Source organism: Osmerus eperlanus, chromosome 13, assembly GCF_963692335.1.
Source record: "Osmerus eperlanus chromosome 13, fOsmEpe2.1, whole genome shotgun sequence".
NCBI classification, from domain to species: Eukaryota; Metazoa; Chordata; class Actinopteri; order Osmeriformes; family Osmeridae; genus Osmerus; species Osmerus eperlanus.
Window position 1 is genome coordinate 10,910,696 of NC_085030.1, and position 13,614 is coordinate 10,924,309.

At 47.3% G+C, this 13,614-nt stretch overlaps 2 protein-coding genes across 3 annotated transcripts; both read right to left on the bottom strand.

Annotated features, from left to right (window-relative positions):
- Positions 1–357: 357 nt before the first annotated feature.
- On the bottom strand, positions 358–8,768 carry LOC134032421 (E3 ubiquitin-protein ligase RNF38-like). Of its 2 annotated transcripts, XM_062476394.1 has the most exons (13): positions 8,433–8,767; positions 7,061–7,674; positions 5,096–5,148; positions 4,682–4,863; positions 4,288–4,579; positions 4,057–4,257; positions 3,625–3,765; positions 3,299–3,487; positions 2,835–2,996; positions 2,610–2,713; positions 2,146–2,349; positions 1,882–1,981; positions 358–1,747 (listed from the first exon to the last, which is right to left on the bottom strand). In XM_062476394.1, exons 2-13 carry the CDS (start codon positions 7,329–7,331, stop codon positions 1,685–1,687), a joined length of 1,962 nt encoding a protein of 653 aa, XP_062332378.1. In that variant the 5' UTR covers positions 7,332–7,674; positions 8,433–8,767; the 3' UTR covers positions 358–1,684. The 2 variants fall into 2 exon arrangements, with proteins under 2 accessions (XP_062332378.1, XP_062332377.1); XM_062476393.1 differs by having other exon boundaries at positions 4,057–4,579; positions 8,433–8,768.
- A 657-nt stretch (positions 8,769–9,425) lies between these two features.
- On the bottom strand, positions 9,426–13,417 carry LOC134032803 (zinc finger CCHC domain-containing protein 7-like). Its single transcript, XM_062476869.1, has 8 exons — positions 12,619–13,417; positions 11,857–11,915; positions 11,592–11,702; positions 11,288–11,458; positions 10,975–11,010; positions 10,777–10,881; positions 10,483–10,600; positions 9,426–10,381 (listed from the first exon to the last, which is right to left on the bottom strand). Exons 1-8 carry the CDS (start codon positions 13,019–13,021, stop codon positions 9,882–9,884), a joined length of 1,503 nt encoding a protein of 500 aa, XP_062332853.1. The 5' UTR covers positions 13,022–13,417; the 3' UTR covers positions 9,426–9,881.
- Positions 13,418–13,614: the final 197 nt, after the last annotated feature.

Below are 13,614 nucleotides of genomic sequence, written 5' to 3' on the forward strand. Positions count from 1 at the left end.
TACACTTGAAGAAAGGTTCATGGAATTGAGTCCCTTAAGATTTTAAAAGGGTCAATGCCAAAGATATGCCAAGGTAAGGCAAATTGTTTGATAACTCTGCAGATTCAAGGACGAAGGCGGAAACAAAGAGCATATATTCTCACCATTCAGACTTTGGAGATCTACTAAAAGATGATTGGCATAACATCGTGTGTAAAAAGGTTCTTCATCTGAAGCAACCCACCTTGTCGAAGGAGCAATGACGCCCTCATGTGGCGATGTACGTTTAAGACTTTCAAATACACATGAACGACCCACTGATGAACTGACAGGGTACAGAGCTGCTAGTTGTATCCAAAAACGAGCCAAGTAGTGAACTGTTGGTGAGTATTATTATTTTATTGATTTACCACCACCTCAAATCTAACACATTCAGCACAGAGAAATCCAGCACAACCAAACTGTAACCACTGGGCGTTTTTTAAAAACTGTACAAAAAGGTGACTTATATTTAAAAAGTTCATATCAAGCCTTTTATTTGGTATACAGATAATATTTCATATATTTATACAGTCTTGTATATAGATATAACATGTGCCACTGCAAAGTCACAGACAAAATCTTTATCTTTAATAGGGACGAAACAAAAACAAGAAGAAAGAAAAATATATATATAAGGATACAAACGCGCTCAAGTTGAGTACAGGTAAGTGTTGAAGTGAACAATGTTCAAAAACGGAATGATGAGGTAACTGCTTAGCAGAAAGAACTACTGAGACGCTAATAATGGCCCAGATGGATCGAAAGACACACCGGTGGGGCAACCGATGGGGCATGCGGGCATTGTGGCGCTGGGCTCCTCTCCTACTTTACCACACTGCAGCAGTCACAACACCAAATCAGTAGCCGTTGGAAGTTCGCAAACACTAGAGAAGCAAGTCCTCACGTCCTGTGCTGTAAGTTTGGTTGAGACAAGCTACAGCGGTGAAAAGCCAGCGTGCAGCATTTGTAAAACGTCTACGTGATTCAACTGCATCTGACAAACGTTTAGTGGCAGGGGAGTTGTGGCTTGGAGGCAAGTTCCTCAACCTCAGGGAGAGACGGTCGACACGCTTCATCCTCCATCCATGCAGACGCCTGTTCACCACCAGTGAGGTAGGAATCGGAGAAGTCTGTTTTTAAGCACTGGAAAACCTTTATAGACATGGACCTGTCATTTGGTGGTATTCACCCCTATGTAAGTCAGTTGGCAGAAGGATTAGATCCCAGACATGATGGTTGAATTCAGGTGGAATGAAGCATATAAGATGCCCTGGTGTGCGCGCGCATACTGTCCTGCTCACATTCATTCACACTCAGACATATCTAAGGTCTGGTACATATAGAAACTCATGCATGCTCAGAAACACCAATCCAGTCTCACAAACACACAGACAAACACAGAGGCCAGGAATCATACACACAGGCAATTTTATGTTCATACATATGCATGCACATGTAACAACCAATTAAACTCGGTTACACACACACACACACACACACACACACAGGTGCAGTTCAAGCTGAAGGACATTCACAGCTGAGAAGACGTGAGGCTTAACAGAAGTCGATAGGGTTGGACAGGATTGTGTGTTTGTGTGGGCGAGGGGGGGGGGGCAGTGCTAAAACTGTTTAACAGTTGGAGTGGTTTGTCTCCCTCTGGTGGTCACTCAGAATCTCGCTGGACCTCGGAGGCGTCGGCGCGACAGATGGGACACGTCCTGTTAGCCTGGGTCGGGAAGGAAGGAGAGGACAGCAAACAAGAAACGAGAGACGGAGAGAGAGTGAGGCAGATGAAGACAAACAAGTTTTGTGTTCAAAACCTTTAAACTAAATACATCAGTCAATAGCAAAACATCTTACCCTTAGCCACTTGTCGACGCACTTGCCATGGAACTCGTGACTGCAGGGTAGAACTCTCAACAGCTGGCGAGACTCAAAATCACTCATACACACCACACACCTGTGGGGAAAGCACATTAATATGGGCAAAAACATAACAACCAATAACCAACGTGCAAGATTGTAAACGCCAATGAACCTCTGATCCAACTGGCTGCTTCAAGGGGACAGAGGGAGACAGAAAGCGCATCAAAACACTGAGAGAAAGAGCGAGAGAGCACTCACAGGGTCTGTTCTGACTGGTGGTTGTTGGGGTTGAAGCGGTAGGAGGGCAGCTGCTCGATGTCCCCCTTGGTCAGGCCCCGGAGCTTGGCCTCGCCCAGCCGCTCCGCCAGGTTGAGCAGGGCCTCGTAGTTCTCCACCTCCCCATCGTCCACGTCCAGCTCCAGGCTGATGGCGGGGCCTGCGGGCTGCACGGGCAGCATGGACCTGGGGGAGCACAGGACCAGGAGGAGACACTTCATGACACTGAACGCGCAAGGTGTGGATCAGTAGTTTAAAGGTGTGGATCAGTAGTTTAAAGATGTGGATCAGTAATTTAAAGGTGTAAGCAGTTCCAGATACAGCACCGACGCCATGATCAGGAGGGATGGTTAAACCGCCTACGGTGAGATTCCTCCAGGAGGTCATGAAAGACGCTCGTTTTAGCTTTTCACAAAAATCCCCAAAGGGGCCAATGAGCTACTTACAGGAAGTAAGGCAGGAAGCTGGGGTGGTAAGGCGAGGGTGGCAGTGGCAGCTGGGAGCGGTGGCGTCGCCCTGGGATACGACGAGGCATGAAGTTTGGATACGACTTAGAAGCAGAGAGCGAGAGAGAGAAAAAACAAACAAAACGTGGAAATCATTTACAATTAATACATCTTAAACGTGCCTCACTGAACTCTCTTTTCATGTGGTGGTGGGGTATAGCTCACCACTCCAAAGAACTCCTGTGGCAAAGGATCATGGGAGAGGAAGTGCAGCTGGGTGGAGTGGGGGGGCAGTGAGGGGTGTGTGGCAGGGGGGTAGTGGAGCCCCGCCCCCAACGACAGGTGCTCCCCCAGGAGCTCCACATCGTTCTCTATCCTCTGCAGGGGCTGGCACCAACGGATGACAAGAGACAGGGAGGACGAGAGAGACAGACAATCAAAATGAAGGTTGCAAGTGCCTTCCTAGAGACTCAAGAGTGTTGAACGACCTTAATGTCAGTTCCTGTAAATTCACATGGAAAGTTTTCACCACTGAAAATTCCTGTCATTTTGCAACTCCAACTAGGATAACCGTTTGCTCTGTAGCTAGCACGACATTTATTCCTGTAGAATAACCTAACAGACTCATCTCACCCAACCCCCCCCCCACACACAGAAACATGATCCGTACGCCCCACTCGGACACTCACCGAGCGGGCCTGCTGGGTGGGGTAGGGTCCGAACTGGCCCGGCTGGGGCAGGTGAGCGGGGTGGTGGGACAGGTGTGGGGGTGGTTGATGGGAGAGGTGGGGGGGCAGGAGGAAGGCGGGGTCACTGGAGAGCAGCGAGGGGAAGTGGTAGGGCATGGGCAGGTGCTGCACAGAGCAGGTCTGCAGAACCTGAGGAAGGGAGGGAGAGTGTCAGCTCCCACCAGATCTGCTTCACGGTCACTGCTCATCCATCACACAGATTAGACATCCAGCCCATCTCAGCAGGCAGACAGAGGGACACATTTCCAGTCACTGGTGGAACTCACAGGCGGTGCCACGCTGCAGACGGGGTAATGCTGACCGCTGAAGACCACTGAGCATGCTGGGAGCTGCTGGGGGGCGGAGCGGGGGGGCAGGCCAGGGGGGGCCCCTGGAGGAGAGACTGGGTAGGACACCTGAGCAGAAGCCTGCGGGCGGGGGAGAACGAAGGGAAACAGTTACTCAACAAATCAATATCTTGCGCTCTTGTGCATTTACCGTCCGTCCACCAATTTCTTCCATCTGAATCTGACACACTTGACTCACTTAATAACCACACACAAAACATTCAAAAAACCCACCAAACACTTTAGGGGCCTACACTAGACACACACTCGCCGCCAGAGAGTTGCCATCAACTGCCACCCATTTACATTTCTGAGTAAAAACAAGACATGACCTTGACCTAAAAAATGATGACAAAGAAAATAGCTACCAACCTGGTCATGGAGATCCAGCATCATGGTGCTCTGCTGCTGGGGAGGGTGGGGGTGCTGGGGAGGGTGGGGGTGCTGGGGAGGGTGGGGGTGCTGGGGAGGGTGGGGGTGCTGGGGAGGGTGGGGGTGCTGGGGAGGGTGGGGGTGCTGGGGAGGGTGGGGGTGCTGGGGGTGGGCGGCGGGGTGCAGCAGCCGAGGAGACAGGTTGGAGGGGTGGAGGCTCCGTGGGGACAGGTTGGAGGGGTGGAGGCTCCGTGGGGACAGGTTGGAGGGGTGGTAAGGCCTCTCATCGAGGGGAGGACCCCGGGGGGCCTGCTGGGCGAAGGGGTACGTCTGGGGGAGCGTGGCGTGGCGGTAGTTCTCGTCCTGGGGCCCAGAGGGAGGGCCGTGGTGGGGGTGAGGGGGAAGGTGGTGGTGGTGGGGGTTGTGATGGTGGTAATGGTGCTGGTGGTGGGGGTGAGGGTGGGGGTGAGGGTGGTGACGGGTGAGGCGGTCCCGGCGGCCACGCTGGCGTCTCATTGGAGGGCTGGGGAGGGGAGGGTCAGATTAGCACCGTCATCAGTACTATGGTTATCATCATCAGTGCCATGGTCATCATCATCAGAGGGCGCTGCGAGGGTGCTCATACCTGCGGCGGTTGCGGACGGGCGTGTGACAGCGCTCGGGCATGTAGTGGGGGTGAGGACGGCGACTGGGGGGCAGCTCCCACGGACGGATGGGGGAGGAGGGAGTCGGGGGGGAGACCGAGCTGAGGTCCAAGACAGACTGCTGGGAGAGACGCTGTCGCTTAGGGCTCGGACTGTCCTCCATCTGGAGGAAGAGACAGGAGGGGGATAGAGAGACAAAAGAATTTCATTTACTGGTCTGTTAGCAGGTATAGATATCATGACAAATACATATATGTATATCATATCTACATTATGTAAATACCATGTTACTGATATAACGCAGCCATATAGGAATTTGACTAAATCTTGTGACATCATTTAATAAGGTGGTACTAAGAGGTTCTTCCAAACTACAGGTGGATTATCCAGCTCACCTTGTCCCGGTCGTCATTGCACACACTGTCTGAGTGAAAGTGAAGCCCTCCCCCTAGAGGATGGAGCGAAAACAACAGCCTGAGGTCAAACACACCAAACATCACAACAAGCGCCAAGACCTCATCCTGCTTCACCATCACAAATACACCAGTAGTCACTCCCTCCCCCTCTTTCCTAAGTATTATTTTTCATCAGTAATAAAAATTATCTAAGGGCCCAGCAAAAGTGTTTGGTGTTCAAAGATGGATGATGTGTGGATTATGACTCGCCGCAATCACCCTGGCCTGGGTTGAAAGTCTGCGTCTGAGAGAGAGAGAGACGGGGAAAAGGAGAGAACTCCGAGAGACACTGATCTATTACAACTCTCACCAACTGTCCCTCTGATCTCAAACATGACTCTGCTATGCCTTTCTACACTCAAGCACACCAACCTCCAAGCACGCGCACACACACACAATCTCCACCAATCCCACAGACACACAGAGTTGTCCTTGTGCTCTTCTGAAGGGAGTTTTTTTTATCTCACATATACAGTATATATATATATATATATATAAGAGTTATTTGAAAACATTCAGAGCACCACTGTCTACCCCTCCTTCAGCAAGCCCCCTCAGCCTGTTTAAAAACAACAGATCTGAAAGGCCTCTGCCTCTCTTTCTTCCCTTTGCGATGGTGCTCTGGAGCGCTGTGAAGTCTGCAGAGAATGACAGCTCAAAGAGGCCCAGTCGGCGGCTGCAGAGAACAGGCCACTTGCATGAGGGCTCCGACCGAGACACCAGAAAACACAAAAGCAGAAAGGGGGGGGGGGAAACTGAGGTCCAGACATGTTTCAAGCCTTGCTGCTCTTGACAACTGAACACCAACAGCTTCCAAGACTAAACTGTAAGACTTTATCGACATAACAAATTTAGCTGCACAAAACATCCAGTGTTGTCTGTTAGAGCTAAAAGAGATAAAGACACACGCCAAGAAAGGAAAATGAGAGACTGAAAATGATAATGATATTCTCAGCCCCTCCAGATCCAGTCCTGACACATTCCCCTGAAAGTGATGTTAAGAGTTGTGAAATCCTGAGCGCTCAACTGCCCCCCCTTCCCCTCTCCCTCCGAGAGGAACACACACACACACTTCAGAAAAAGGCATCTGCAGCTGCTAAGAGAAACGAGGAGGATCAAACAGCTGGGAGACAGAGCATTTCAGTCATGCACACATGAATCCCTCTTTGTAGTGTCTGTGCCTGCAAACTGGGATGTGTGTGAATGTGTTCCTCTGCGTGGGTTATTTTGGGTCGGGAAACAGCAGTGCAATGCCATTACAACAGCGCTCCATTAAAAGCTTGTATTCATTCATGGCTCTTTCTGCCGAGGGCAATGCACTCCATTAGAATGACACACTGCTTCCTCCTGCTGCTGCTTCCTGGTTAGTGGAATCCACTAATATCACTTTTAAAGTTCAGGCACTTCGGACCTCATGTAACTCTGTGGTATTGAAGAGAAGGGTTTAAAGTGACAAATAACAGGTTCAAAAGTTCTAGGTAGGTGCTCTTATGGACCTTTGCTGTGCTCTCTGTTTAGGAATGTGTATTTAAAATATGATTCAGTCAATGCTAATACTAATACTCCAGATCAAATGAGTGACAACTCACTATCCATCTATCGCTTACTGGAAACGTGTTCATACTGAGCCTTTGGGTGATTCATTTCTAGTGACCAAGTGCTGAGAAGGTCCAGCTTTGTCAAAAAGGACTGGTTCCATTCTAACCATAACAAAACATAAGCAGGAAAAAACAGCATGGAGATTACATGGAAAGCCCAAATCAGCAATATTAGAGACATCATACTGCTTTGAGCAGTGTGCTAGGCCTGCACTTCACACCAGTCATACCACCAGCGGTATAATCACCTAGGAGGTGAGATGCATGCAGATGAGAAGTCTGCCCTGTGATGCAGCATGTAGCTTACCAGCGCCAAGATGTCTGTGTGCTCCGTGAGAAGCATGCCGCTGAGCCCCGGCAGGTAGGTAGTTCCCCTGGGTATGTTGGTTATCCGTGTAGCTGCGTGCCCCGTGAGGCATCCACCCGGGGTTGTTCTGTTGGGGGTAGTTAACCCCGACCCCGCCGCTGGAATTTAACATACTCCCGTTGCCGATTGCGTTGCTGCCGTTCCCTCCCCCGTTCATGCCATAATGATAGAATCCTGACCGCGATCGTGAGCGAGTCCTCGGGGGGTCCATGGCTGAAGGAGGTGGTAGTGTGAAGCTGTATTGAGGTAGATGGCTGATGTCTGGACGAGGTTCACCGTAGCAGGAGCCTCCTTCTTTTCAGGCCGACTTGTCTCCTCGTCCCCTTATCCGCCTGGGTATCTCAGTTGCCGTCTTCTTCCTCCGCATTAACCGTTTGTTAAAAGGAGAGGTAAACTGCTAGTACCGAATAATAGGTAGGCTACAGAGCCGTTATATAATGCTCATCATGCATAAGCATTAGGTCTTTCTTTTCGACTCCCCCGAGTCCAGCTGTGTTGTTGCACCTCAGCTCACGCAGAGTGCAGAACGCTCGCCCTAAAACGATTTTATATCCCTGTTAAATCAATAATGTGGTATCAGTTGCAGTAATGATCACACCACCAAGACACAACAGCCTGGATGGCATACCAACATTTTCATTATTTCAAAACTGCAGCCAGATGAAGGAACAGTTGAACCAGATCGCTTTATGTTACAATTTCTCCAGTATGGAAGCCTGGCAGATATCCCCATGTTCCCTACGCCACGCAAATAAATATTTGTAGTTTATTTGAGCACAACAAAGTTCCACGTAGTTGGCGTGCAAATCTCGCTTTTTTTTCCTTTTTTTTTTTTACAAATAATTTGAAAATATAAGATATGACTCAGATATTAGTACTAATACCTTTCAACTACTTTTGTTCTTGGTTAGTTAGCATTCGGCGCTACTAGCTCGTCAAGCACGCAAGGCAGCACAAACCAAGGGGAGTCTACCAGTAGCTACTACTACTACCTAGCTAGCGTTAACTCGGTACTGTACTGTAGCACTAGCCAGCTTAATCGACCAAAATGTACGTAGCTACATATTAAACTATTAGATTGATCACATGAAACCTTTGAAATCTGAAACATACTGCCACATTATTTAGCAATCTCAGTATTCTTGCCCGGTTAGCTCAATCTAGTTATCGCCTAAAAATATACCATTGTCGTAGCTATCATTGCTAGCCTAGCTAGCTAACAACAACAGGAAAGCTAGCCGAGTTAGTCAAACAAGCCAGAGCAGCCGACATTTCAAGCTACCCAGCGATGTAGTTCAGCAAGCACACTAACCTCTTTGAATTTTTTTTGGGTTACAGCAGATATTGGTACGCGAATCCTCTGTTTTGAGCAATCAACTGTGTTCATTTGTGTTCAGATTATTGGTCTTCGTCCAATTTAAATCCACACACTATACATTCGCTGCTGTTTTCTCTGGATGTCAGTGGGGAGCGCAAGTGAAGATCAATCAATGGGATTTTCAGATCTGTTGCCAGGCTAGTCAAATAGAATACAGAACAAATGAAACGATTTGTCCTTTCACGCCCAAAACAAAATACGGCAAATACGGCTACTTGCAATGATTCACTTTGTACGATGTTTTCAAAGAGATTACAACAGAATGCAACGAAATGGGCGGTGACAATGTATCAAGGAAACGGAACATCGATAATCGATGCCATGATCGACTCGTTTTGTCTGACAAACGACTAGTAATAACCACGCTAATAATTGAGCAGACCGTTTCAGCACACGAATCGAGAAATTACATTGTATAGTGTGGCGTGATTTGAGCACAAGGCATACATACTATGTTATTAATAACATGTTTGGCAACATCTTAAAATATAAACATCTTAAAATATAATAACTTATTATATTTGAAATATATGTTGCCAATCATGCCTAGGTGTATACTGTAAAATATTATAATTCTTGTTTTTTGTTATAAAATAAATGTATTCTATTCTAAAAAGCAATAGGTTAGTAACTCTTTTCCAGACCTGGCCTGCCCCATCATGTCCTACTATGTCCTGCAATGCTTCACACCAGTGATCTACAACAAACTGAATGGTTGTAATTTACCCTCTCATTCTCCCTCTAATTTCATACACCATTATAATGTGCAGTGAAAATGCTGTTTTAAACCACACATGTGATAAAGGGTATGCTTATAATGTTTAAAACCAATAAAAACAATTGTGTGTTTGTAACTGCAAACATACCGACATGTGGAGTGTGTGTGTGCGCGTGTGTGTGAAAGGGAAAGAAATAGCAAACATCAGATCAAATTGAAAGATTTCTCTTAACAAGAATGTAGTTTCCTGTAATCTGTAGCAAAATGATTTGTTCCAGGCATGCAAGGCAGTTTGGAAATATACATGAAAATACAGCATCTTAATCAAAATGTGTGACACAATGCAATTTTCTGGCGCAGATGGAAAAACGTTACCGAAACATTTTGGCCTGCCAACTTGGAATAAAAAATAGGACCACAACGGAAGTTACTCTGCTCTGCATTGCATCATATTTTTCCATGTCCATAAAAACCAAATATTCTTTAGTCCTTAAAACAAAAGACCAGGATTTAACAGATGTAAATAAATAAATGTTGTCTGGCTGGGAGCATTATCAAGTGCCTTGCATGATTACTACTTCTACTTCCTTTCCAGTCATAAGACAGGCCTGAGGCAGCAAGTTCATTCTGAGGTTGGTCATGTATTCAGGAGTCACACACCCATCCTAACTCCTGCGGTTCCGTACCCTGTGTTTGATGGAGAGAAGGGTCTCGTCCATGGGTCCAAGGTCATCTCGCAAATACAGATCCCCACGTTTCATCCCTCCTTTCTTTTTCCACCTCTCTGCCTCTCTGCTCTTCCTACTCTTCTCCCTGCTCTGGCTCCTTCTCCCCCTCTCTTGACTGTTCCTCCTCTTCTGCAGTGGAGGTGAGGAGTCCCTATAGCGGTTCCTGTGCATGTCTTTGGCATGGCTCTCTTTGTCAAAGCCATCCCATGTGGTGGTCCCTAGCCCCCCTTCACGCCTGGCCTGGGCTTCTCTCCTCAGCATCTTTACCTTCCGCCTCTCCCTGCGTCTTTCTGGCCATGTCTTCCTCCTACCCCCCTCCCTCCGAGCCTCCAGGCCCCTCTTCTTGGGAGCTGGGGGCTCCTCCTCACCGCTGGCCTCTGTAAGCTCAGAAGCCCTCTTGTGCTCTGGAAGCGAGGTGTCGCCAATCTGTGTCGAGTCTGGGTTTGGGCAAAATCAATTTGCTATTTATATATACTCAGCTACTGTAGTTGTGAGTGTATGTGCGTTTGCATGCTGATTAAGTGAAAACACATATTACCCCTGCATTTCTTCTGTATCCCAGCATCGTCTATGAGGTTGTCTCGCAAGTCATCATAGCGACAGACATATGGGAGGGAGGGAAACGTCCCACTGATCATCCTTCTCACGGTACACTCCTGCAAAAGAGAAACCGAGCAACGGTTTCCCCCCCCATCTCAAAAGAATGAGATGGGGGGGAAAAGGATAACGACAAAACGACGAGAGTAAATTAGAGAAGGAACCAGTCCATCACACAGGTAATGTGTGACGGAAGAGGAGAGCAGGAGAGAGGAGAGAATGTTCTCATTCATACATGCCCATAGTGTCCTCTCCTGGAGCAGTTGTAGCAGTGGGCGGAACGATTCCTGTAATTGGGGGCGTGGTCTCTGTGTGGCCTGTGGGGTACTCGGTCTTGAGTCTGAGGAAGGTGAAAACACAGATGTAAGAGGGCTTAAGTCCAGCACTTCAACACTCCTCTTTTCTTCTCTTTCCACCAATCACGGTGACTCACTGTGAGGTGGTACTGTCTCCATGTGTCTGGGCAGCCCTGTCGTGAATGCAGAGAAACCCATAAGGACAGAGTACAGGCATGGAACAAAGCATGTCAGAAAAAAACAGACAGGTAAACAACAAACCGAAAAAAAGTACAAGTACAGTTTTTATTTATTCATAGCAAAACCTCACAACCTACAAGCTAATGGTTGTGTGTAAACACAACGATGGACAAACATTTCCTGATAGACTTTATCAGAGGCACCACACAAACACAGAAAATACATATGCACACACACACACACAGGCAGTGGACATGCACACAGACTCACATCAGAGAGGTGGCCAGTCATCCCACAGCGGTGGCAGTGCTGGTACCAGACAGGGGGCTTTGGGCAGGCCTGGTACCCATGGGAGGGGAGTCCGCAGCTGGGACAGTGCCGGCCAGGACAGGCCCTCTGGAAGTGGCCCTGAAGCCCACACAGCACACAGGTGGGTCGCTTCTACGGACAGAAACACCAAGCTGGTGACTAGTGATCCATTTCAAGCATCATTGTCAATGCAGTATAAAGTATACACCGTTCTGTGTGTATACACTGTTCTGTGTGTACACTGTGTTTGTGGGGGGGGTCCTACCCTGGGGATGGGGCAGTTCCTGACCAGATGTCCTGTCTTGTTGCAGTTGTGACAGGTCAGACTCCGGTCGGGGGTGTAATAGCGGCTGGGTCGTGATTGGTTGTATACTCCCTGGGCATTAAAGAGAACCATGACAACACCTCCTAGCCAGCCAATCATCTCAGACCAAATGTGCCTCTCACAGACTACTCTTTAACAGATGAAATTAAATGTTTATATATAGTACATCCCCTTCGTGATTTTGCCGTAATGATGAGACTACTACCTTGTCTTTTGCTGATATGGCCCAGTCGGGATTAAAGGCAATTTTTGACTTCTGTTCCTCTGTTGGGATGACAGAACACTTCAGAACAAGGCTCCAAGAACATAACCGGTGGGACCATAATACTGTGTGGATAATGTGCCTGCTTAATCAACTACTAAGGGCATCCTTGCTTAAAATACAACAAATGCACAAGTTTCTGGATGATTTATTCAATATATTCCACTGTGGTAGTAAAAACGTTCCACAGTCATTCAGAAAGTCTGTTGAACTGTCACAGTTCTAACTGCAAACTTTTCATTGCCTTTGTAGTTTTCACTATTGGGGAAAATACAGAACTTTCCCTCTGTATATGTAACTCAGTGTGTACATGCTTTATTGTTTGTGTAATAATTGTATGAGGACCTCAGACACTCTGTTTTGTCTTTGGAACTTTTATTGCTTAAGGGAACTCAACCTCAGCCTCTACAATGTTAAAACTCAACTGCTATTGTATGTAACTTTCTGTCAGGGGAACTGTCACTGTGTAACTATCATTATGTGTGGAACTCCCATTGTCTATGGAACACATTGTGGAAGTATTGTTGTATGTGGAAGTCTTGTTGTATGTGGAAGTCTTGTTGTATGTGGAACTCTTGTTGTATGTGGAAGTCTTGTTGTATGTGGAACTCTCCTCATCTGTGGAACTCTGCCTTGGTCACTAATAGGTTAGTGCTCTGTCCTATCTGGTCTGGTGTTATGTCAGTTGTTCCGCCTGGTCCTCACCCTCATCTCCAGAATCTGACTCTGAACTTCCACTGCTCCAGTAGCCCAGGTTGAGCTGAATTTTCCTGTCTCCATCCTGCTCCTCTTCTTCCAGGATCATCCACTCCTCTATGGGCTCGTCACAGTCCACGTCCTGATCCTCTTGGTCTGAGTTTCGGCCATCCCTGGAGGATGGACTGGGGCACCTGACTTGTTTATATCGGCATGCGGAAAAGGCCAGAACTAGGGGAGGAGAGTTGCCTGGAATGGCGAGGGGAACCCTTTGTGAGCTGGGTGTCCGTTGTAATGAACTAAAACCCAACTCACTTTCTCCCTCTGAGGCACTGTCACATCCCTCAATGTAGTGTACGTTGTATCGTCGTACAGTTAGTTCAGCGCCATCCGTCTTTTTCCCACCAAACATCAGTTAACCAGACATATCACCGTACAATAAACATATTGCAGGAAATGAACCCCATAGTAATTTTTTGGTTGAACAGCTCTAAACGTCATGTGCCTTAGCATTAGCTAGCTAGCCTGGCTAAATACCTGTCAAAAAAGACACGTGTAGTAGTAGTCATGTGTAATGATTAATAATATAAAAAAAATACAAAAAGAATCGTGCTCATAAAATTTCTTATTTTTACATATGATATATTCCAAATTATCTCATAGAAAAGACGGCTAGTTTATGCCACTCTGAGTTTTCAATGCAAAGCTCCTCAGTGGATGACCGAAAACCATCGCAGGGTTTTACGCTACACGACGGTACAAACTCAAATATTTGTTGGACAACAAAAGTTGAAGTCGCTTAGTTTTATGCACTAGCGTAGTTTAGTACTGGGGAACTGTTTTTGTTAATGTCTTTCCTTGGCAGGCGACTCTGTAGTTAGTTTCGTTGCTATGCCAGATGGTTACCCAATTGAAAGTAGAGGTGTGCGTACATGGCATGCGCTGTTTAGAAGGTGCCAAAAAGCTTCAGAAAACGGCGCTGCACCAAGCAGTGTGATCCCACCT